We start from the raw sequence: 23636 nt of genomic DNA, 5'->3' as shown, positions 1-23636 counted from the left end.
ATGTATTAATCTTGAATATTTGTCATTTTATTTCTATTTATTTTAGATACATCAATCTTGAATGTTTTTCATTTTTGAATATCTTTCAATTTCTTTTCTTTTATCGTAGATGCACCAATCTAGAATTTATCTTTAATTTATTATTTTAAAAATTATTTTCTTTTCTACATTATTTGTTTCCTCGTCTACATATCACCATGCCAGCTTATTGTGGTTGTAAGATTGTCGTAGTTATACTAAGTGATTATATCACTTCTAAACTCCACTATTCACTCATTCATTTTTATTAAAGAGTTCTTACTAAGTGTAATGTATGTAATGATTTCTTTCCGCAATATAATTATTTATTGATTTTTTTAAAAAACTATGTTATTATTATATTCTTAAATTAATGATGTCCATATTGTAGTCATTAATTTTTTATGTAACTTTTAATAATATTTCATTAAAAATCACCATGAGGATCATATGAACTTCCTAAATTGTCATTTTTTATTAATTAAAGAAATGATTATTGACTATTATTTTTTATTATATTTTCTTGTTTTCGCAAGCATTTATTGTAATAAATGGTACAGATAATTAAATATTTAAAGGGTAATTGTTTTTATTAAGTCCACACTTTGATAATATGGACTAGTATAATAATGTTTAGGTTATTTTTTTTCCTTATTGAATTTAGGATGAAATTATTATATGAATTTAATTTTCACCATACATATTGAGTAAAAAAAATTAAAAATTAATTAATTAATTATTAATTCATGGGTTGATAAATCTACACATTCATTTTATTTGAAGCGGAAAAAAAAAAGAGAAGAGAAGTTTAAAAAGATTAAAATGCTCAAATTTTTTCCAAAATTTGAGAAGAAATAAATTTTCTTATCTTTTATAAATGCACTTAATTAATCCCTTCTTCCTTAACTCTTCGTATAGGTTTTTAAAAGAAAATTCCACTGAAGTTTTAAATATTCAATATTTATCTTTTTTTATTCTCTCTAAAAAAAAGAATAAATACTATTTTTCTAAAATGAAGAACATCATTTGTCTTCCTTCATCTTCAATATAGTTAGCTATATTCTTAATTAGTCTTAATTATTATTTTAACCATAATTAATAAATATCTATTTATTTATTTACTAATATAATTTAGGTGTTTAAATTTTATCATATTATTCTTAAAGGTAACAATCTTTGTTTCTAGATAGTTTATCTCGGATGAATTAGAAGTATAATTTAGGCACATTTAAATTTAAATTTAAAGAATGATTTTTTTAGCAAAAGATGAAATTTGTCACTCCAACAGTCTCACACGGTCGATTTTGCAATCATATGTGAGGAGGTAAATCGAAAAATTACAGTTGACCACTACGAAGATAGCATAGTTTCGGTTTTATATCTTTGTCTACTTCAGTAAATTTGTACCGTAATAATCAATTCAATTATGTCCCAAAGCACGAAGATCGCGAAATCATGGCGTTGGCAATGCAATTATTTAATAAAAGTTTGAAGATGTTCCTCCTCAATTTAGTTTATTTCCCTCCAATTTCGGCTTGCGTCTTGGATCACTGAGCTGCTGCCCTGGCTACCCCCCTCCGGCGCCGGACCCGGCGGCGCTGCGCCAGGACCGGCGGCGGCCGCGGCCGAGCGTGCCCATTCTCGCGGAACCGCGCCCTCTCCGACTCCACGACGCGGCAGTCCGGGAAGGGCGTCGGGTAGCGCAGCGCGTCGTAGCAGAAGGAGTACGTCATGTAGCGCTCGCGGAAGGCGAGCATGGAGCGGAGGCGGTCGGGGGTCATGTCGCCGAGCCCGGTGGCGGCGAGCGTCGCGTCGTCGTCGTCGCAGGAGTCGTCGTCGAAGGGCGCCTCCCGGAGCGGGTCGGCGCGGCAGCCGAGGAGCGCGAGGCCGTCGTACTCGGCGACGAAGGGCGCGTAGGCGTAGTCGACCTTGTACGTGCCGCCGGCGGTGGCCCAGCTGGAGGCGTCCCAGATGGTAGCGTACAGCGACATGGGCTTCGACGGGTAGTCCCCGCCCATGGCCGCCGACCGCCGGACCTCCCTGATCGGCACGTCGTCGACGTAAAATCTGACCATCAACGACAACACGGAGATGATCAATTCCAATTCGATCGAATTGGCCACCGATCGAACACCTCCGATCTTACATGATGTTCCGGGCGGTCCAAACGATCGAGTAGCGGTGGAAGTCGGCGGTGGGGTCGAAGGAGAGGAAGTAGCGCTCCTCGCGGCCGCGACTGGTGCTTCCGTTGCCGTAGACGTTGGTCTGGATTCGCCACTGCTTGCCCTGGACGTTCCCTAGAAACTCGAAGTCCAACTCGTCGTGCGTCCGCTCGAACACGTCGCCGTTCGACGTCTTCAGATCAAATCGAATCCACCTTTCTTTAGCAGTTTCCGACGAAACCATAAAAAGAAAGAAGAAAAAACAGCACTCACATAGAAAGCAATGACCACGCCGGCGGTGTAATCCGCCGGTAACTTCATCAGCGCGCTGAACAGCCCATACTGGTACATCGACGACGATATAAATCCCGATCCTATCAAATCGAACATAAATCAAACTCAGTGCCATGAACCATCAACGCGAGCTCAAGATCGAGTCGATCGATCGATCGACGACTACCGGAATATTGATCGAGGTAGAGCAGCACTCTCCGGCCGTCGGCGGAGCGGACGAGCCGCTCGTCGCCGAACAGCGGCGTGAAGCCCTCGTCGAACGTGAGGGTGCTCACGTTAAAAGCGACGGCGACGGAGACGAGAAGGCAGAGCAAAGGAAAGAGGACGACGACGAGCTTCCGGCGATCCATCTCGAGCGCTTTCTGCAACGCGATCGTTGAAATTACCGTTATATCGGTTAAAAAAAGAGTGGGAAATTACTAAATTAAGTAAAATTCAAACGAGAAATTCGATAAAAAGAATTAAATTTAGTTAAATTAAGGGGTGGAAAAAAAATAGAAGGCTAAAAAAAGAGATAAATTGATAAAAGAGGAAAAGACTAATTAAAATAATATATTTATGTTTATGTATATAGCAAATTAATGCATGCATCTACTTGGATAAATAAATATGGTTACTAATTTAAAGACTACATAATTTAATAATCTTTAGTTGTTTTGGCTAAATAATTTGGTAATTAAAAAATTTAGATTTATTTGCTGAAATAAAAAAGTAAAATATTTATTTAAAAGGCTTAATTTAAGTAATAGTGTGAATGTCTTCCTTTTGGTGCGAATTGACCTTTTTGCCCTCGGGCGACGAGGGGAAAGCGAATGTGCATAGCTCTTTTTCGAATTTATTTGACGGTTTTGCCCTCCGGCGCCATATGCTTCTCCCCGAGGCGGCTGCCATGGGCATTCCGCCGTGGGAGTATAAAACGACCAGAGAGCAGGGCGACTGGTGAATTGGTGGTGAGGACGGGGAGGAGCAGGGGAAACGGATCCGCCGGATTCCCTTCTTCCCTTCCTTCCAGGTAACTTCGCTGCTTTAATTTCCTTGCTGTTCTGGATCGAGTGGTTTTGTGTAGTCTCGTGAAGGAAGAATTTTTGTTGTTGTTGTTGTTGTTGCTTGATCAAATGATCAGATCGAGTCGAGTTGCTTGGTGATCTTTTCCCTCTGTTTCGATGGCGATCCGTTGGCTTTTGCGGGTTGATGTTTCCCCTTTTTTCGTTCACAAGCTAAAAACGGCGAATTTTAGGGTTCTTTTCTGTTTGATGATCTTCGTGAATCTGGAACCGCGTGGATGAGTCTCTGTTGTTGGTGGATCTTCCAAATCTGAGGTTTTAATTTGGAATTTGGAAATAAATCTTATTTTCGATCGATTCGATTCCATTGAAGGGGGCAGAAGTGCTCTCAGTTTCTTGTTTAGATTAAGGGTTTCCTTCCAATTATACAGAAGTACTCTTCAAATCCAACATCCTCTGATTAGGAAGATTGACTGCTGGGCGACAATGTCTCCTTTAAAAAAGGATATAGTTTTCATGATCCTAAAGTTTCTAAGTGAAGGGAAGTTCAAGGAAACAGTTCATATGTAAGCACCCTTCTTATCATTGGATATATAAACATCGATTGATCGATCATCCATGTTTGCTTAAAGGATCGGTTGAATCACAGGTTGGAGCAGGAATGCGGGTTTTACTTCAACATGGAACATTTTGAAGAACTAGTTCAGGCAGGCCGATGGGATGAAGTAGAACGATATCTTGGCGGTTTTACCAAAGTCGACGACAATCAATTTTCGATGAAAATCTTCTTGGAAGTTAGAAAACAGAAGTACCTCGAAGCACTTGAAAGGTAGGAGGAAGGATCACATTGCTATTCTTTGTCCCCTTTCTTTTACTAATGTTTTGAGTGTTATACTTTTCAGTAATGATAGGACTAAGGCCGCCGAGATATTTGTAAAAGATCTCAAGGTTTTTTATTCTTACAATGAGGAGATCTTCAAGGAGGTCACTATGTTGCTTGATCAGGAGAAATACAGTAAGAATAAGCAGCTATCCAAGTGCAGACATACAAAATTGGCACGCAATATAATGTTCATGGAGCTTAAGAAGCTTATCGAGGCTAATCCTTTACTGAATGACAAGTTAAACTATCCATCATTTAGTTCTAATCGCTTAGAATCACTAATCAATCAAAGGTACATATTCAATTTCTTTGTCAAGTTTGAAGTATTAGTATCAATCTAAAGGCTACTTACTCCTTGTCTAGTCTTAATTGGCAGCATTATCTTTGCAAGGATCCCCAACCTGACCCTGATATTGAAACACTCTTCACTGATCACTCTTGTGCTTCTTCTGCCAATGGTGCACGAGCACCCCCAGCAAGCAATGAGCCACTCTTTGGGGCTATTTCCAACTCTACGGCATTCCGACCGTCGTCGTCGGCCATGGCCGGGTGGATGGCCAATGCTAACCCACCACTAACTCAGGAAGCTGCTGTAGCACAATGCCTTCCACATTTTGTACAACCTTCCAGTTTTGGTATGTCACCTTCAAAACTTTCATCTCCTATGTGATTGGACAAGTAGTAACATTTTGCCATTATCGACATGCAGCAGCATCGTTTCTGAGTAACCCAAGGCTTCATATTCCAGATGCTGTACACTTGATGAAGAGGATTCGTATAGGCCAACCAGATGAGGCACAAAAATAATATTGCTCTTCTTGTTTTTGTTTTTGTATTAAGATTGAATATTATCTTTGTTATCTAGGGATCACTCTCAGATGCAACTCATCAGCACAACATTTATCCTAAGGATGACATTCCCAAAACTGTCATATGGACTTTTAATCAGGGCTCTGCTGCGATGAGCTTGGACTTTCACCCTATGCATCATAAAATTCTTCTAGGTAGCTTCGCGAATCGCGTATATGTAGAACCTTATTATTTCGTATTCACCTATAGCGTCTCGACTTTGCCTTTCAGTTGGAACGAACGTCGGTGACATTACCATATGGGAAGTTGGATCGCGAGAAATGATCGCACACAAGACTTTTCAAGTTAGGGATATTGATTCTTGTTCTTTGGCCTTCAAGGTATTACATGCTGCTTTACCATACTGTAATAAGATGAACTTTAGTTTGTCTCATGGCATGATTTCTTACTCAAATAATGTACAATATTCTGCAGACAATGCTTGCAAAAGATGCTTCAGTTACTGTCAAACGATGCATTTGGTCTCCTGATGGTTCCATTCTTGGTACATAAACATACCTATAATGAATGTGTTTCATTTCCTTCTTATCTGACTGTTCTAAGATTCTTGTAGGTGTTGCATTCTCAAAGCATCTAGTCCAGACATATTCTTTTGATTTAAATAAGGAATTGCATCAAATGTTGGAGGTAAGCTATGAAAACTAAATTATAAAAAGCCAATGGTTTCTGACAACTTGTTCTTGCCTAGATTGATGCTCATGTTGGCAGTGTCAATGACATTGCATTTTCCCATCCCAATAAGAGTTTGTCAATTGTCACTTGTGGTGATGACAAGACAATTAAAGTGAGTAATGAATGGTGTGGTTTAAAACATTGCCAAGCTAATGCAAAGATAGAAAAGTATGTCCTTAGAATCTTTATCATGGACAGGTTTGGGACACTACAACAGGGCAAAAGCAGTACATATTTGAGGGTCATGAAGCCCCAGTTTACTGTGTCTGTCCTCATTATAAAGAGTCTATCCAGGTTTGAATGTTCCAGACAACTTTGTAAAGTCAAATTGGGCTATTTGTTGACACTCACTTTGGGAATTACCTCTTGCCCTTCTAGTTCATCTTCTCTACTGCAATGGATGGGAAAATCAAAATATGGGTTTATGATTGTTTGGAATCCAAAATTGACTTTGATCCTCCTGGACAGTGCTGCACCAGAATGGCATATAGCACTGATGGAACAAGGTAAGATGTTTCTAACATAATTTGTTCTCGCTACTTGAATTAATTCTCATGACACAAGTAGAGATATAGAAACTAACACATCTCCAGCATTGTTTAGCATCTAGTCTGAAAACAATCCCTTCAAATACCCTAAATCTGTGTATCATCTCCTCATGCAGGCTTTTTTCTTGTGGAAGGAGTAAAGATGGAGAAACACTTCTAATGGAGTGGAATGAGAGTGAGGGATCTATTAAAAGGATCTACTCTGGCTTGAGAAAAAATCCATCAGAAGTTGTCCAGTTCGACACGACTAAGAATCACTTCTTGGTTGCTGGAGATGATTTCGCGGTTAAGTTTTGGGACATGGATAATGCTAATATCTTGCATTCTATTGTCTCAGATGGTGGACTTCCTGTAAGTTGCTTTTATCGGTTTGATCGTCTTTGAATTCGTTACAGTTGGATGTATTTGCTTACACCTTATTCAGTTGCAGGCAAGTCCAAAGGTGAAATTCAATAGGGAGGGCACACTTCTTGCAGTTACAACAAGCAATTGTAGAATCAAAATCTTGGCGAACACCGATGGACAAAGGATCGTAATGATGCACGAGAGATCACAAGGCCCTTCTCAACATATTAGTACAAATGTTAAGGTAGAATTCAAGCCACCTAAATTTTGATACACTAGTAAAAGTTTGAAACTTCAATTTCTCGAGGAAGTTTATCTAACTGTCAAAGTGATTTGTATCACTTTTGGTTGAGTTGAGCTACTGGATCTTCAAAAGAACTCTACTTGAAGAATAATTAACAGTGGTCCATATTACCACTTGTATACACATATGTAATGCCAACATATGCAATGCAGTCAATTGTTTTAATCTTCGATCGACTCATCCAGACCGAAGTGATTCACTTGCTTAACAACATATCTGATGTTTATTTAGTTTAAATATAGAGAATCAACAAAATGGGAAGGGAAAAGTTCTTTGCAGTATCAAGGAGTATTACTTGTTTGATCTTCATGTACCCTAGGCAAATCATGATATGAAGTACCCAACTGTGCTAGTTGGCACGGGTGGAGTTTGTTGTTTCGTCCACCGTCTAGCATGAAACAGCATTCGACATAACATAACCAAATAGAGAAGTCTTTGAACTAAGGGGCAAATCATGGTATGAAGTACCCTAGTCGTCATGGGTGGACTTTGTTGTTTCATCCGCCATCCATCACAACATATTCAACACAATGAAATAGAGAAGACATTGAGGTATAAACTTGGGAGGGTTCAGTTTATAGATGATCTTATATAGGCACTCTTTTAATTGCTTTAAAGTGGAATCTTGGTTGCTATCTCTATAGATGCTCATTTACATATGGAATTTAGACTTCTCATAAAATGTTTCATAATGCATTGATTAATATTAATGAAATTAAAATGATGGATGGGTTTGGTTCGTAAAAACTGTTTTTGGCAAACAAAAGAATTCAAGCAGTGGACTTTTCTAAATTAATTTACCATGATTCTAAACGTTCTTTATCTACCTTAAATATCAGATTCCAAATATTACCTTTTCACAAAACATTGAAAAACTGAATTTGTATTGACATTTTCAACTCAAAATTATGCACAATAGCATATTTCATCGACAAACTTATTTATGTTCATTCAATATTAAAAAAATATATAAACAAATAAACTTAAACACTAATATGCTTAATTTGTTAACATTCATGAACAAAGTTGATGAATAAACTTATTTATTAATTTATATAAAATTAAATTATAAATTTAATTTTTTATTTTTATTTAAATATGTAAAAATATAAATATAGTAATCTATAAATTTTTATAATCTTAAATTATTCATAATATCTTTTAAAAATAATATAAATTTAATATATTAAATGAACATTTAACCTTATTTATAAAGATAATACTCCTAGTTGAGCTCAATAAAAAAACTTGAACTTACTTGAACTAATAAGTTTTTTAATAAACAAGTTTGAATAAGCTCGATAAGTAAATAAATAAATTCAAACACAGCTAACCTCAACTCAGTTTAGCTTGTTTACATCCTTAGGAATCAAGCACTAAAACTTTTCATTTTCAATCTTCAAACTTAAATTTACTACAAGACGACATAATGTTCTACAAAAGAAAAAAAAAATTTTAATCATAGACAACTACAGAAATAGGTAATTTTCAAAATGCCTCTAAACTTTTCATTTTGTCATCAAAATACCCCCTCTCTTTTAACAAATGAATAGCCTAGGTAGTAATTTAAAAGACTGAAATAGATATTTTTGTCTAAGATATGAGGCATTTTAAGAATAAAATGGAAGGCTTGGGTTGATCAGATCAATTTAATCATGTATGAATGAAAATAACAAAATTGAGTATCTGACATACCAGCACCTTGGAACCTCAAGGAATACTCTTCTTGTTGCATTAAGAGATGGTTAGGAACTGGTGCTGAGCCAATTGCCGAAACCAAACCTACACACAGCGGAATTATTGTGAAGCGATAAACGTGGATCAAAAAGTTCAAAATGAGCATATTGGAAGCAAACAATTACCTCCAAGATGACACTCTCATGGCTTGAGCTAAGGTGTTCAACCAAACTTGGCTAGACATTTACGGGTACATATCAATCACCCAAAGAAAAATGCAGTGCTGGTTTGCATTACACTAACTAAAAATTTTTCACATGAAAAGGAATAAACTATTTAGATAAAATACAGACTTCTTTACAATAGTTAATTAATGAACAATTACCGTCGGAAATAACTTCGGTTGAAGCTTTTTTTACCCCAAAAAGTTCATCATTGCAATTAATTGCCAGATTTCTATACCTCCCAGCTCCAGCACTCAAAAACAAATACCTATCTGGTGTCACTCTCAGGAAGGAGCAATAATGCAGATCGTAGCTGGGTATGCAATTTGGTCCTTAAATTCAAATATGTGTTGAGTAATGATTGAGACGAGTCCTCCACAATGCCAAATTCATGGTCCGCTAAACTCTTTAATTGTAGGATTTGCTGTTCCAAATATCGTCTTAGACTAGTTTCCACAATATCAATCAGGCTTAGGCATGTATGAGTATGCATCCATTTCGACACGATAAACCCAGCTATCAAAGGTTGACCTCCAGACACAAGTTCTGATATGAGAAATGGCAATAGAACTCTGATAAATAATAATGATTCATTTCGTTTAGGTCTGCTTTCATTATTCCCACAATAATTACGCAGGTCTTCTTGGGAATCCTGAGCAAGAAGACCAACTGTATAGCAGATATATGAGAATACTTTGCAGAAAGATGGATTAGTGGCGATGTCTCGTACTACCCCGGATGATAGTACAATCGCAAGAAGCTCATGGTTATTGGCAGAAGATCCATTTGGAATACTTCCAGATTTCAATTTACTCTCGAGCATGTATAGGCACTGAGAACGGGGGGTTTCATATGGGAGAAGCAAGAGTAATTTCAAAGCCATGATGCAGTCCATCCCCATCACTAGCTGCAACAGAGAATGGGCTTCATCTTCATCCAGAAGGACAGTATCAGATTTTACAGATGATATGTCAAGCAAATTCATGACAAGATGTAGTTCAGAAAACCCAATAAGTCCTTTAATAATTTCCATCCAACAAGTGTGAAGGGGCCTAGCAGTTGCAGAACCCTTGATTTTTGTGTCTGTACTATCTAGTTCCTCCCATCCTCCATCCCATTTGTCATCGCTCCAGTTGTTTGATTCTTTTGGTGATTCAATTTTGTTTTCCCTATCAGTTTGCTCAGAGAATAAATCTTCCCATTCTTCCAAAATAACCTGAAGAACACTGAGATGTTCGACACAAGTAGCATTTTCAGATAAATGTAAGAAGCAAGAGACTGCTGAGTCAAGGCTAGTTAAGCTTTCTGAAGTGATCTCAATATCTGGGGAAATTACTGAGATAAGCTGAGTAGATTTAAGTGCAACCAAAGTACTCGTAACACTAGTAGATATATCTACTCCTCCAGAAGTATTGGAGGCCTTTGTACTGATAGACTCATCCCAGCCTTCCCAAGGTTCTACCTCTGAAACAAGTTCAGCTGGAAGACTTTTCAAGTTTATTCCTGTAATACATTGCATCAACTGCAGTGCATATACTCTAGTGTGGCTTGCTAAATGCATGTTATCTGAAAATTCTCTCAACTTTGCCCAAACCTCCAATCTGACCATCTTAAGATCTTCAGCATAGTTAACTGCCAATCTACTCAGAGAGGACAGCAGATAATGCAACTTTTTGGGTTTGCCTAATTCCAAGCTTAAATGAGCTAGAACTTCCTCAGTCAAATTCTTATAAAGATTGAGAATATACTCGACAGCAGTATCCTGATTGGGTATTTCTAAAAATAATCCTACTTTGTAGCATGCTTCAGCAATTAATTTAAAAGCACTACCTGAGACTACCATAGCTTTCATAAATGCTGAGGCATCTGGTACCAAAAGGTCCAGAAGACCATCTTGGACATAGTTGGAGATGGTACTCCAGCCTTGATTTACTGAAATCTCATCATCCACCAACAAGTTTTTGAAAACTATCAGACACCTTACAAAAATCTTGGTGTCAGTGTGGAATAATTTTTCTTCAAAGACGTTACTGTTTAAGTTCTCAGGAATGTCATCAACCAACTTAATCCAAAAGGTCAAAAGAATGAGAAGACAATCCTTCCATGAAGGATCCTCTGGCAGGCTTCTTAAACTATGAGGAAAACATAGTGTACAAAATCTCCTGAAAACATATGGAATATCTGCCTCAGGAAGAGCTCTAACATACTTCTTGCACTTATCATAACTCAGCTCAATTTGCATCAAAAACTCGTACAACTCAGAAGCCTCAATGCTATCTGTCATAGCTTCCTTCTGAGCTTCTAAAGAAGCCAAAATAGCTAAGACATAATGCTTATAAACACCCTCTCTTGATATGAGGCCCTTGGTGTGTGAGACATCATAGATTGCAACAAGAGCCTGCACCAAATCTGCCAATGCTTCCACAGTAGCTTCACAAATGTTAGTACAGATTTCCTCATTGAAATGCTCAAAGTTCAAATCATCCAATCCAGCAATATTTTTGAAGTTCAAATCCTTGATGAATGAGACTCTTTGGCATTCTTGTTCAAGAACCTTGTAAAATTCAAATGGCTCCATTGTATGAATATGCCCCTGATCCCCATATGTTGCTATCAATGAGTCTCCGTCCCTTTTCAAGCGCGAATAGCAAGCTGAGAGCACGCTGTACATGTAGCAAAGTCTTTCCTTGTTATGCCCATAGATTTCTGGATAGACAACTTTGTGAATCACGTCAATGAGTTCCTTGGCACATTTGACAATGTCATTTCTATATTCTGAAATTTCTGCCAAGATATCATTGTTTTCCCAGTGTTCAGACACAAGGGTGCAAGCAAAGAAATGTAGTATTACCTAGAAACAAGGGAAAGGCAGCAGTAAGGGCAGGCTAGAATATGCAAAGACACTGATGGAGGGAGTAGGTAAGGAGATACCTCAATGCGGTCCAAACCATATGCATCTGCCAACATCACTGCATCCTTAAGAATGTGTTTCTTCTCCTGTTTTACAGTATCAATGAATGAGAACATAACACTCTTTATGTACACCATATCCCTGGATAGAAAGCGAGCAGTTTCTATTCCAGGAATTATTTGTTCCAACTCTCTTGCTTGATCTGCAAATCTTCTCTGATCTTCTAGTTTGTTCTTCCACTCTCTCCAAAATGTTGATTGCATTTTGTCAATCTGCTCCCTTTCATCTAAGATGAAGTGCAAAGAAGAATAGTCAACAATAAATATTTTCAGTTAATCTCATCCTCTAGCCTATTATGACTTTTTCAGCCAAAGACTAAATATTGCAAGAATGCAATGCAGGTGAATTTATGGCCTCCCCCAAGTAGAACACCATAAGAAGAAACTTTAATTTTAACCTGCTTTGAATCAAAATTGAGAAGAATAAAAAAATTTTAAAAATATATTATTCAACTAGAAAAGGTAATATTGCACCCATATACAACCCAATACAACACCTAAAGAATAAATACGGACTATCATCCATAGAACTCTTAACTCTAACAGTACAAAATGATTTTATTTTATTCAAAAAAAATATTCAATTGAAGCAGACCAAAATTTGTGAAACATAGCCTCCTAAATGAAGTAGCATGTTTCAAGACTAGAATAAACAAACTAAATAAGGAACATTTGATGAGTATAGCAACATACCTGAACTAAATGATACTTGTTTCTCGTGGAACATTTGAAGTAACAGCTTCCTTCTTTGTTCAGGACTTGAGCACTTTTTCTGAGCATTGTTAAGCGAAGAATACACCATCCCGACATTCATGATGCTATATACTTTTTCATATTCCGTCCTTCTCTTTAGTTGTTCCTCAATAATTTCTACTCCATGAAAAGCATCTACAAGATTTAATAAAACACAGCATCCTAGTAATTCATCCTCTTCAGTAATAGGAGGTTCCAATAGAGATTTGGCAAGGGACTTGATCATGTCATCAGCTGGAGCAATATTATCATTACCCATCCAACAGAGTATACTTAGCAATGCCTGCATACGTGTGCTAACATGACTTCTAAAAGAAAATTTGGACCATGGAGCCGAGAGTTTACCATATTCTTCTTTTTCAGACAACTCAAGAAGCCAAGGAAGTTTGGAAGCTGCAAATGAAAGGAATTTTCTATTCTCTCTTAAAACAGTGTCCCAACACACACCATTTTCACTCTCTAATTCTGTACCAACTTTAGAAAGTAAATCTTTGATCTGGTCATATTGTATTTGATCACCATTAAGATATAAGCCATGTTTTTCGGGGTTTGAGTCATCCCATTGGTCAAATATTTCTTTGGTGCCATCTGATGAAAGTGATGAGCTAAATAATTTTTGTGAACTACCTCCAGACGAAGTTATTAAATGCTCAGCTTGAACATTTGTATCTACCTCTTTCCATGCATTCAGTAGCTCTCCAATGGATTCCTCATCACAGTGGCTTAGAGCAAAACCCAAGAGCTGCTTCCTGGAAGATGAATCCATATTATCAAGATGGGGACCCCGTGCAATTGCAGCACATAAGTCCCAAATTGATCCATGACCTTTCTTTGCTAGGACTAGACAGAGATCAGAAGCCAATGGAAGGTCACCAGCAACAGCAGCTTCTCTAGCTATGGCTTCTTCTACAGTAGCAATGTCAACTGGGGAGTTCAACCCAAGGAGTTTGGCAATTTCAATTAGCTCTTCTACATTTAGATAAGCACCAGCTTGGCTTGTAATCGCCATATTAATAATTTCCATCAGGTTTTTTATTTGTTTAAACTGCATGGGTAGAAGAGAAACCCCGAGGTTTGGAAGTCTAATAGTGAGAGCGTCAATCATGTCAGCTTCCGCTTTAACAGCTTTACTACTTGAAAAAAGGCTCAAACATTCTTTAGCCTTCCAGATCTGTAATATGAAAATTCCTTAGTATGGTGCCATCCATATCGCAGAGATTACAATAAGCAAGTATAACACAAAGCAATACAATCAATTCTCCACCTTGAGCAAAACCTAGCTATATGTGAATGCAAAGTGAACAAAAATGCACTGTTTTAGTTGATGTAATTATCTTCTCATTAAATAAAGCACAGATGATATTGTTCACATATTCTAAGTAGTTGTGTGGGTGAAGTTTAGGACAATGATGACAAAAATTAGAGTGGAGCTTCCTAATATCTGATACCAAAGAGCCTAAGATAAAATGCTCTACCCACCCATCAATGCGCAAAATCTAGCACCATGGAATATGGTAACTGATTTGCTGGTATAATCAGTTTAAGAAAGCTATCCCGTTGGTGCATTTCAAATACTATAATTCCAAATAATTGTTACCAGAAGACAAAGGTTTGCTATAGCAAATGTTTTTTCCCCAATTACGAATATTTTTGCTCAATACTTTGTATCAGTTTGATAGGTTATGTCATGCCATTCTTTAACATCATGATTAAAAATTCAAAACAACAAATTATCTATCTTTAGCAATGAGCAAAAAATGTTACAACCTCCCGAGCCAAACGGCTAACCTTTTCATTTTGTATGTTTGAACATCCATTGGATTTTGAAACAGAAAGAAATCAAGAAATTTTCGATGCCGCTATGGAGTAAATTTATGATAAGTAAATGAGTTTATGTTTTGATTCAACCAAAATGCTTAACATAGCAAAGTAGAAACACTTCAAAAAAATCACATAATGATAAAAGGCCAAATTACAAGACTATTAGCATATGCACAAAACGGGATATTGGTGCAAGTACTCACTTCACTGCAGGAAAGACTTGAAGCTGAAAAAAAATACTCTCTTGCAGCTTGAATGACAAGATTTTCAGCCCTTCCACTAGTTAAAGATACAGAAGCAGTGCCTTTAAGGTAGTTTCTTGCAAGGGAGAATTTTCCAGCTTTCAGAAGCCCTCTGATGAATTCTGTTAGAATGTACTCTAGCTCAAGAAAAGGAAATGCTTTTTCCTGAAAAGATAACAAATCACGCCACATGGTAGCCCAATCATTATCTGATCTAACTGGCTGGCGACGACTGAATTTTGATAGAATCAGACGAAGAAGTTGTTTAACATTTTTTTCATCAGACTGAGCACTTAGGAAGAAGGATATTGGTTTTGGAACCTGCATAAATGAAAGAAAAGCAAACATGATAATAATTTTTTTACTGTTAAATAGAAATAATTAGCATGTCCAGCACTTTGTATGGACTACATGCAATTAAGACACTGTATTTCAATAAAAATTCAGTTAAGGAAAACAAATTTGGAGTTTTTAATATATGACTAGAAAGTCTCAAACCTGATAATAGGCCATCAATCTTCCAACTTCTACATGACCCTCTGCAAGTTTTATCCTCTTTTCCCAGCTATCAACAGTAGACAACTTGCTGACATATCTAAAACTGTCAGAAGTCAATCCTTCATGATCATAATTTACAAAAGAAATTTTTGAGTTTTCAACATCATATTTAGGATAACTCGGATTGACATTTTTATCAGAAGCAAATAGGTTATCTCTTTGAATGTTTCGCGGAAGCTTCGACAAAATGGACGCCATCAAGCTCCATTGATTGGTAAGGGAGCATGAATAAATGCAATGCAATGCTGTTTCTATTAGTACAACGTCATCCTTAAATAGTTCACCAACAGATGAATCCCCACGACCATTTTCAATAACTAACAGACATAAGTCTAAATGATTGTCTGAAGCAACCTCCTTCAACCATCTAACTAAGAACGAATCTTCATTGTCATCATTTTTCTCATCTGCAGAATCAGATGCCTTGGAGTTGAATCGGTTTTGCATAAAGGGAATGGCATTTTCCTGCAGTCTTTTAACTATTGCCTCCTTTTTTACTCCCTTGAGTATCATTTTAAACTTCTCATAGTCTGGAAGTTGTTCCCAAGTTACAAGATTCATGGTAAATTCTTCATCATAGTCATCAGAGTAGATGATTTGAAGTAAATATGAAATGTCCTCCAGAAGTTGCTGTAACCCTGAAATACCACTTCGACATCCAAACTGGATGAGAGAAAGGCAATTATTCAGCTGGCCGCTCAAATTATCAATATCCTCAGCCCTTTTCCTATACCAAGAAGAAATATCAGATAGTGATGGCCAAATATAGCCTGTAGAAAGTCTCAATAAATTTTCTGTGAAAATTTCATTGCTCTTTTCTGATCTGCTTGGCAGGCTGTTTAAGTAGGATAGCATCTCTTCACATTCAACCCAATCTGCATTTCTTAAAGCATTTGTTCTAGGAGATGGCCCAGGCAGCAGCTGACTATATGATTCAACTGGAACAGTTTCAGGAATAGAGGATAGTATAATCAAAATATTTGGGGTGATTGAATATGGATGACGCTTAAAGAGTAAGTTAAGAGCTCCAATTTTGCTGCTTTCAGCAAGAGCTACAGCGGCTTCATCAAGTGGCTTAGAACGAAATTTGCTATAATCATGTGCCATAAACCTAAAGTCAATAACATTAATGCTAAGTACAACAAAGAGGGGAAAAAACACAAATATGCTCGAAAAAACCAATGATGATATGTAGCATAATCCATTAAGCTTCAATAAGCTTGATGCTTTTAAGGTCCTACACTCCACAAAGAACTAGCCTCCTCACCATACTAATTGCACTGAAGTTAAAACTAATTTATTATTCTTTTGAATTTTATAAAAAAAGATGCACCAATAGCTTGGTAATCCCATCATGAAATGATGGGTAGAGGTAGTGGGGTTAATGTGCGTCATTTTGGAACAAAACCACAGCCTCTACCACTATGCTGGTTGTAAGCTTTATACTTTTCCTTTTATAAGGGAATAATATTTGCAGGACAAAGAAGACTTAGGAAGTGCTGACACTGTTGATGCAAATATGTATATAACTCATTACTACTTTTTTTTTTTGCACAAGGCAAGCTATACATAACTTATTACTTTAATACATAGAGAGCCAATTAAAGCACTCTTCAGACTATCAAATGTATTTAATATAATGCTTTGCTTGGTCATCCTTTTGGACTCTAATTAATCATGTGTGAGATAAAATCTATTATCTGAAATATTTAAAACTTGGAGCTGCTTAGTTATAACTTATGTCATCTTATAGGTGATCAAAATGTCTTATAATTGATAATAAAAATAAGATAATAAAGATTATTCTTCATCAATAGCATTGTGTGTATCCTAATGATCATCATTGTCAAGCCATGTTTATTCTAACTATTTAGGGTCGACGACGACTTTCCTCATTTTCTATCCAATTATATATTGGCATGCATTCAGTGTTACTTTCTAGGAAAAAAATGCATGGCATGCAATTCCACTTATGATACGCTAGCCAAAAATTCAGCAAATACTTAATATATACACCACCTAGCGTGCACAGCATAAAACTGGCTAACTTTCCAATGATCCAATCAACATGGGGGAAAATCAATTTTCATTGTCACTAATGGACTCTGTCTTATTTAGAACTCATGTTGGAACTACAAAATACATGGAAATACTTTAATACGTATCACAGATTATTTTCTAAACTCGACTAGGTATCAACACATGTTAGTCCCTTCTGAAGTTGACTAGGTAAATCATTGATGTTATGTCTTCTGAACTTGACTAGTTAATAATTAATGTCAATTGCACTTTGTCTAAACTAGTGAAATAACCAACCATCCCCCCAAAAGAATATATATATATATATATATATATATATATATATATATATATATATATATATATATATAAGGTGCAGGAGTTTGAGTTGGAACAAATAGTGATGCAAGCAAAAATTATCTTGCAACTAATAACAGAAAAGAAATATGATTCTTATGAGCAGAACAACCACATCAATTACCTTCCCATACTTATACCCATGAATGTCTCCAACCGGTCTCTGAACTGCAACAATTGCAGTCTAAACATCCGGATGTTCCAGATTGAGCTGCAGTCATTAATGCTGAAATCAGAAAATTTATATTGGTCACTTACACAAAGGCCATGAGAAAGAAGAGCCCGTGCAATCTCTTCGGTATTCCCAACTCTATTTATGCATTCTGACAGTACATACTCCAAATCCTTGATCTGTGATAGGTATAGATTTATTTCAAGGATGCCATTCGAAGAACTTAACCACTGGGCTTTGAAAACTTCATCTGTATCCAGACAATGATTTGAAGCAAACTCTAAAGCAGCCTGGTATTTTTGACTTTTTATCAGGACAGTATACATTTCTGAAGAAGACCTCCTAGAGAATGAAAGCAAACTCCAGGATGGTTTATGATTTTCCTGTTTATGTTTCACTTTCTCAGTAATTAGTGTATTATCTGCAGACAATGAATTTTCCAACAGGAAAATAAATCCTTGGCAATCTTTGGGTCTTTCAATGAGTGGCATGCAAAACATCGGATCATTTTCTGAAAGCTTTGTACAGTTAAGTATATCATACATGTAAATATCGCCAGTAGTGCCTGCAACAACAAGAATATCATCTGTCCACCAAGTGATATCACCAATGTCATAGAAGAATTTCTTCTTTTTATGTGCTGCTATATCTAAGTTCTCCTGTTGTTGGTTTACCACAAAAGAATGAAGAGAAAGAGACCGTTGTTCAACATCAAGTTTGAAAACATCCACACAACCCATAAAATCCAGAGTGGCAACATAGTTTCCCTGTGGCGAGATTGCCACCTTTGGATCTCTGTAGCCATTTGGGCATCCTTTAGTAGAGTCAAACTTTCCTTCACAATTTTCACTGGAAACTACTAACTCTGTTTCTGAATTTGCAGTTATTCTTATTATGTGCAGAGAGTAACTACCTACATAAAAATAAGTTCATGAGATTAAAAGTAGGTGCTTGTATTTCATGATTTTCCTATTCTTAAAAATAATACAAAAACTGAAAACAATAACGTGTGACATGGCCAGAACTTTCCTACATTGTAGAAAGACATTGTAAAAGTTTCAATATTTATGACTGAAAACTCTCCAACAAATTCCATATGAAAGATTTGGTAAAACATACCAGAATTGTCCTCAGAGCTCACTGAGATGCTGCCACAGACTACAGTTATCAAAGATAGATCTTGATGAAAATCCAAGCAAGTCACCTTATAGGGCAGATGTAGGTGACCACTCGGAGCAAGTGATAGAGATACTGATACATTGGGCTCTTTAGCAATCTCAATATGATGCACCAAACCATCTTCTGTCATGATGTGGGTGCCACACCTGTCAAGAATTTCACTTCATTGAGTCTATGGAAAATCATGATAACATATATATATATATATATGTCCACTCCAGAACGAGCATGTTATCCAATATTTAGCATACATGCATAAACTTACAAGCAAAAAAGATCAATGATAGGTGTAGATAACTTTAGCTGGCTCCTAGTCCTTCTGAGTATTTCTTCCCCATTAGTTCTGATAACATAGAGGGTACTAAGATCATCAATCATACCAAGAAAGTCCCATGTCTCCAACCAAACTCCACTGTGAAACACCACATGTTTATCACCTGATTACACAGTGATAAGAAAAATATTTCAAAGTAAAGCCGCATTATTTCATTTATCATTTGCTACACAATTTATAAAACAGGAAAAAAACTATGAAAAAACATAGAAAACTCTGCAGTAAGAACAAGGCAAAGATCAACCTAAGAAAGATCTTTGATTAGATATGCATCACAAAAAATTCATGTAGCTAATGTGGGAGTCTAAATGAATCAAGATGCCTAACTCCTGAATATTAGAAGCTAAGCTACTCTCTAAATCCATCTATGAGAGCTTAATAGTTTATGACTATCGTGAAAGAGAAGGTTAGTGTTTTAGTGCAGTAACTTATAGATGCTGCAAAATGCATCAACTGAAAACAACTGAGCTTTAAACTAATAAAATGAGTCTAGTAAGGGTACATCAAGACCTCAAGTTTGGAGAAAGTGTGGAATAAGTTCTGTCTCCTAAAAGCAATATAAAAGTCATACTTGCTAGGCACCACTTAATAATCCACTATATTCACCTGTGCCCCAAAAAACTGCCAAGTACTCCTACTTAGCGGTCAAAAAATTACCAAGTAGGAAAGCAGAAAGATGCATCATGAAAAATAAAAAATTATAAATAATCATAAAAGAGTAAACTTAAGAATGCAGGTAAATTTTCTTGCATGAATGCAAACCATGTCTGAATTTGTCAATAGGACCTCAGTTCTACTTATATGTTTAGGTATTAAGTTACAAACATCAAAATATGACTTGTCTGTTTAAGGTGACATGTTTGTAAAATAGGTGTGGCATTCGTCATTATATACACCAATATATCATAAAGCACTTGCAGTTTTCATATGCACGCAATTTCTCTCTCCATGTACATGAAATTGGTGGCGTCCATGAATCTCTATGGCATACACGCACAAAGAGTAGTAAATATAGTAACCTTTGTGGAATTCCATTGGACTTGATGAAATTGATTTCACTACGTATTTCACTACGTACATATGACAGGCAAACTCAGATAAATCTTCTCATACACACTAAATTAAACCACTGAGATTACCTCATCATCAGAATGATCATGAAGCATTAGTCAATTATGGTATTGCAATGCATGTTGAAACACAAAATCTAGTTCTAATCATGTCAACACAAAACAGCAATATTCCTCCAGTTGACCAAGATACGAACAACACTCTACAGTCAAAGATGAACCTTCTTATATTAAGTAAATAAGCAAGAAAAATGTTGAAATAACATACAGATATAAATGAAGGCTTTAGTTTCTGTGCAAAATAAACATTCTTTACTAAAAAAAATGGGCACCTACATGTATATACACCGCATGGATTCAAATAGTCATCATCCTTGTGAAAAATGGTGATTTGATTTCCAACTGCAACAGCCACATGCTCGCCGCCAGAAGACACAATGAGTGACACCTTCCTGTTCACTGCCCTGGACTTCCTATTCTCGTACCACCTTTCCTTGAAATGGACAACGCCTTCATAAAAACAAAGAAATACCATGAGTCATGATCATCTCCCTAGCCCCCGACGAAGAAGAAACCAGATCTTTACAAATATATACCCTCAAAAAACAGCCAAATAGATGAAAAAGGATCGCAATCAAATGTAGCTTCAAAATAAAAAATAACTTCACAGATGACTAATCGGTGTAGTAAATAGTAATACCTCTGAGCGAGAGATAGGAGAGAAAGCCCCCGCTGGAACTACTGGCGACCTGATTCCAAATTCCAACACAGAAGAAAGCCAGCGACAATAAGAAATCAGTAAGCGACAACAAGCAGGGTTCGATCTGATTACCGACGGTGGAGACGTATCTGATGGGAGATCCGCCGATGCGTGATGACGGATTTCGTAGAGCACCCCTCCGGTCGCAACCGTCCGGTTTCTCTCCTCTGCCATCTCCTGCTCCATCGCTTCTCAACCCTGCCCAGCATCCACGGGCTTGATCCGGCAGAGTAGAATTCACAGGCGGGCGACGAAAAGGAAGAAATGGGTCTTTGGACAGGGGAGAGGCGAAGGCGGCGTCGATCGACGGCGAGACCCAAGTTATGTCCACGGGCCGAATATAACGGCGCCGACTCTTGTGAAATGGGCTCTTTATCTTCCCCGTATTGGGCCGCCTTTAATTTGATTTTGTTTATTTTATCTAATAAATATTACTAAATATTATTAAATCATATTGTAGATTATTAAATATATTATAAATAATATTAAATTAAATCATGCTACTAAATTATATAATAAATATGGCAAAAAATGACCCATTATTTTATCTCAAAAGGATGTTTATTTTATAAAAAAATATAATTACAATATAAAATAAAATTATTATACATAAAATATTATTTTATCAAAGGATTTTTAATAATTTAGATAAAATTATTCAAACTTAATTAAAATTGCTTCAACACTATTATATAGCAACTATAACACTTAAAAAAATAAATAAATAAGAATATGAGAAAGAATCTCTAAATGTATAGATTTACTCAATAAGTAAATATTTTTGAGATAAAAAATTAATAAAGTACCCTTTTGATATTTTTTTTAAAAAATAAAACACCCTTTAAAACACTTTTTAAATTTTTCTCAATAAATATTACCAAATAATGTTATAGGTGTTAAAGGGATGTAAACAAATAAAATCAAAAAATATAAAAATATTAATATTTGAATTCGAACTCAAAAATTATATAAATTCAAACTTAATTTTGACTCAAATTACCAAATCAAATGATTCCAAGAGCATATTCAAATCATAATTATATATAATAAAATAAAAAACTACAATAAACAAAATTCAAAATTAATTGTTGTCCAAATAATATATTAAAAATTCAAAATTTGAAACAACCTTTTTATTCTTTAATTCTTATATAGGTATCAATTTCGTATTTAACTTTTATATTTACTTTCTATTATAATTTTAATATTACTAATTAAATCCTATATATATTTTATATTTGTTAAATTAATACGATTTTAAAATTAATGATTTATAACCAGTCTTAGATTTTGTTAAGTACTTTGATCTTAAGGTTCCCCCTTTCCGGATCATTCTTTCTGAGAAACTCTCACAGCATTTCTTGTTCAAATGGCAAGGAACGAGCTTTCAAACATAGATTCAAAGTCAGAAGCTTCCGTTGATCATTCAATCAAGAACTAGAAAGATTTACAATGTTCGTGATGCAAGGAAGATCGGAGGATGAGAAAATTCACCGAAGATTATTGCTTGTTCCTCGGTGAAGTCCTCCTCGGCGGTCCACCGTCCGCCGGCTTCGGCTTCTTCTTCTCGGCGCCGCCTTTCTTGTGGAGAGCAGGGGCATTTGGCTCCGATTCATCCTGTTCGATTTCCTCTCCGATTGACCTCCGGCTACGAGTCCTTGCTGCCGCGCCGCCTAATTGGATCTTCGGTGCCTTCAGCAACTCCGCCGCGATCCTGTCGAACTCCTCCCCGAGCCTCCTCACCCTCTTCCTCTTCTTCTCGGCAGGTCCGGTAGAGGATTGAACACCGCCACCGGCTTTGCTATCCTTCTGAGGCTTCTCAACCGCCACCTCTCCCTCGTTTCTATCCGCTGGGTTCGGGTCGAGGCGTGAAAGATTTAGCGTGATCTTGCCTCTGGGCTTCGAGATCGCCGGCTTTGTTGGCGCGGCGGAAGGAGGAGAGACAGTTCGCCGCTGGATCTTCTTCTCTTGCTGAGCGCGGAGCTTCTTGATGGAGCCCTCGATGCGGCCCTGGAGGCGGTGGCGACTGAAGCTCAGGCCGCCCATGGACCAGTGCGCCTCGTTGGCCCACGAGAGGAGAGGATCCGAGACGGGCGCCGGCGGATCGACCCGCTCGTCATCAGCGAAGAAGCGGGGGCGCGGGAGGCTGCTCCCGTAGAATCTCCCCGGACCCAAAGCCACCACCATCTCTGCGAGAAGAAGGATAAAGAAGGAGAGCAAGATCGGGAGGGGAAGAAGAAGAACTGGGATCTGTAGTTTAATAGGCGCGGCAATGGAGTTGGCGGGAAGGGTTGGCGCCAGCAACGTGGGCGGGATACGGCGAAAAGAAGCGCGGGGAGGCCGAGGAGATGGCGGGAAATAAGATTCGTGGTGCTAAAACTGCTCTATTTTTAAAAAATA

At 37.0% G+C, this 23636-nt stretch overlaps 4 protein-coding genes across 5 annotated transcripts; 1 reads left to right on the top strand and 3 right to left on the bottom strand.

The window, feature by feature from the left end:
- Positions 1 to 1565: 1565 nt before the first annotated feature.
- Positions 1566 to 9174, bottom strand: LOC141847060 (putative xyloglucan endotransglucosylase/hydrolase protein 30). The gene is made up of 6 exons (XM_074735044.1): positions 8963 to 9174; positions 8796 to 8882; positions 2641 to 2836; positions 2454 to 2554; positions 2165 to 2373; positions 1566 to 2085 (listed from the first exon to the last, which is right to left on the bottom strand). Exons 3-6 carry the CDS (start codon positions 2822 to 2824, stop codon positions 1566 to 1568), a joined length of 1014 nt encoding a protein of 337 aa, XP_074591145.1. The 5' UTR covers positions 2825 to 2836; positions 8796 to 8882; positions 8963 to 9174.
- On the top strand, positions 3965 to 7067 carry LOC141847059 (protein TOPLESS-RELATED PROTEIN 2-like). Its single transcript, XM_074735042.1, has 14 exons — positions 3965 to 4044; positions 4128 to 4307; positions 4381 to 4653; positions 4725 to 4996; positions 5074 to 5156; positions 5227 to 5365; positions 5442 to 5551; positions 5646 to 5715; positions 5785 to 5858; positions 5920 to 6015; positions 6102 to 6197; positions 6282 to 6409; positions 6568 to 6802; positions 6882 to 7067. The coding sequence occupies exons 1-14, from the start codon at positions 3965 to 3967 to the stop codon at positions 7065 to 7067; spliced, it is 2022 nt and encodes a 673-aa protein (XP_074591143.1).
- On the bottom strand, positions 9087 to 21532 carry LOC141847696 (MAG2-interacting protein 2). 2 transcript variants are annotated; one of them, XM_074735761.1, is made up of 11 exons: positions 21309 to 21532; positions 21177 to 21225; positions 20813 to 20986; positions 19338 to 19509; positions 19013 to 19218; positions 17846 to 18806; positions 15286 to 16456; positions 14749 to 15108; positions 12665 to 13895; positions 11933 to 12198; positions 9087 to 11852 (listed from the first exon to the last, which is right to left on the bottom strand). In XM_074735761.1, the coding sequence occupies exons 1-11, from the start codon at positions 21420 to 21422 to the stop codon at positions 9270 to 9272; spliced, it is 7287 nt and encodes a 2428-aa protein (XP_074591862.1). In that variant the 5' UTR covers positions 21423 to 21532; the 3' UTR covers positions 9087 to 9269. The 2 variants fall into 2 exon arrangements, with proteins under 2 accessions (XP_074591862.1, XP_074591863.1); XM_074735762.1 differs by lacking the exons at positions 21177 to 21225; positions 21309 to 21532 and having other exon boundaries at positions 19338 to 19484; positions 20813 to 20895.
- A 1204-nt stretch (positions 21533 to 22736) lies between these two features.
- Positions 22737 to 23423, bottom strand: LOC141846931 (uncharacterized). Its single transcript, XM_074734955.1, has one exon. The coding sequence runs from the start codon at positions 23421 to 23423 to the stop codon at positions 22737 to 22739; it is 687 nt and encodes a 228-aa protein (XP_074591056.1).
- Between the last annotated feature and the right edge of the window lie 213 nt (positions 23424 to 23636).

This window comes from Curcuma longa, chromosome 16 (assembly GCF_044706935.1).
Source record: "Curcuma longa cultivar G26 ecotype Majalengka, Jawa Barat chromosome 16, ITB_CL_G26_1.1, whole genome shotgun sequence".
Classification (NCBI taxonomy): Eukaryota; Viridiplantae; Streptophyta; class Magnoliopsida; order Zingiberales; family Zingiberaceae; genus Curcuma; species Curcuma longa.
The sequence above is the reverse complement of the archived record's forward strand: the minus strand, read 5'-3'. Positions and strand labels throughout refer to the sequence as shown.

Excerpts from the sequence above, each read along its gene's own strand:
- LOC141847059 (XM_074735042.1), top strand. The coding sequence starts at position 3,965 with ATGTCTCCTTTAAAAAAGGATATAGTTTTCATGATCCTAAAGTTTCTA. Across the intron at positions 4,045-4,127 it reads TTCAAGGAAACAGTTCATAT|GTTGGAGCAGGAATGCGGGT; the intron begins GTAAGCACCCTT and ends GTTGAATCACAG. Across the intron at positions 5,366-5,441 it reads GCATCATAAAATTCTTCTAG|TTGGAACGAACGTCGGTGAC; the intron begins GTAGCTTCGCGA and ends TTTGCCTTTCAG.
- LOC141847696 (XM_074735761.1), bottom strand. The coding sequence starts at position 21,422 with ATGGAGCAGGAGATGGCAGAGGAGAGAAACCGGACGGTTGCGACCGGA. Across the intron at positions 16,457-17,845 it reads ATGGGTATAAGTATGGGAAG|GTTTATGGCACATGATTATA; the intron begins GTAATTGATGTG and ends TATTGACTTTAG. Across the intron at positions 15,109-15,285 it reads GATTGATGGCCTATTATCAG|GTTCCAAAACCAATATCCTT; the intron begins GTTTGAGACTTT and ends TCATTTATGCAG.
- LOC141847060 (XM_074735044.1), bottom strand. The coding sequence starts at position 2,824 with ATGGATCGCCGGAAGCTCGTCGTCGTCCTCTTTCCTTTGCTCTGCCTT. Across the intron at positions 2,374-2,453 it reads GCGTGGTCATTGCTTTCTAT|ACGTCGAACGGCGACGTGTT; the intron begins GTGAGTGCTGTT and ends TTTGATCTGAAG. Across the intron at positions 2,086-2,164 it reads TGGACCGCCCGGAACATCAT|ATTTTACGTCGACGACGTGC; the intron begins GTAAGATCGGAG and ends GTTGATGGTCAG.
- LOC141846931 (XM_074734955.1), bottom strand. The coding sequence starts at position 23,423 with ATGGTGGTGGCTTTGGGTCCGGGGAGATTCTACGGGAGCAGCCTCCCG.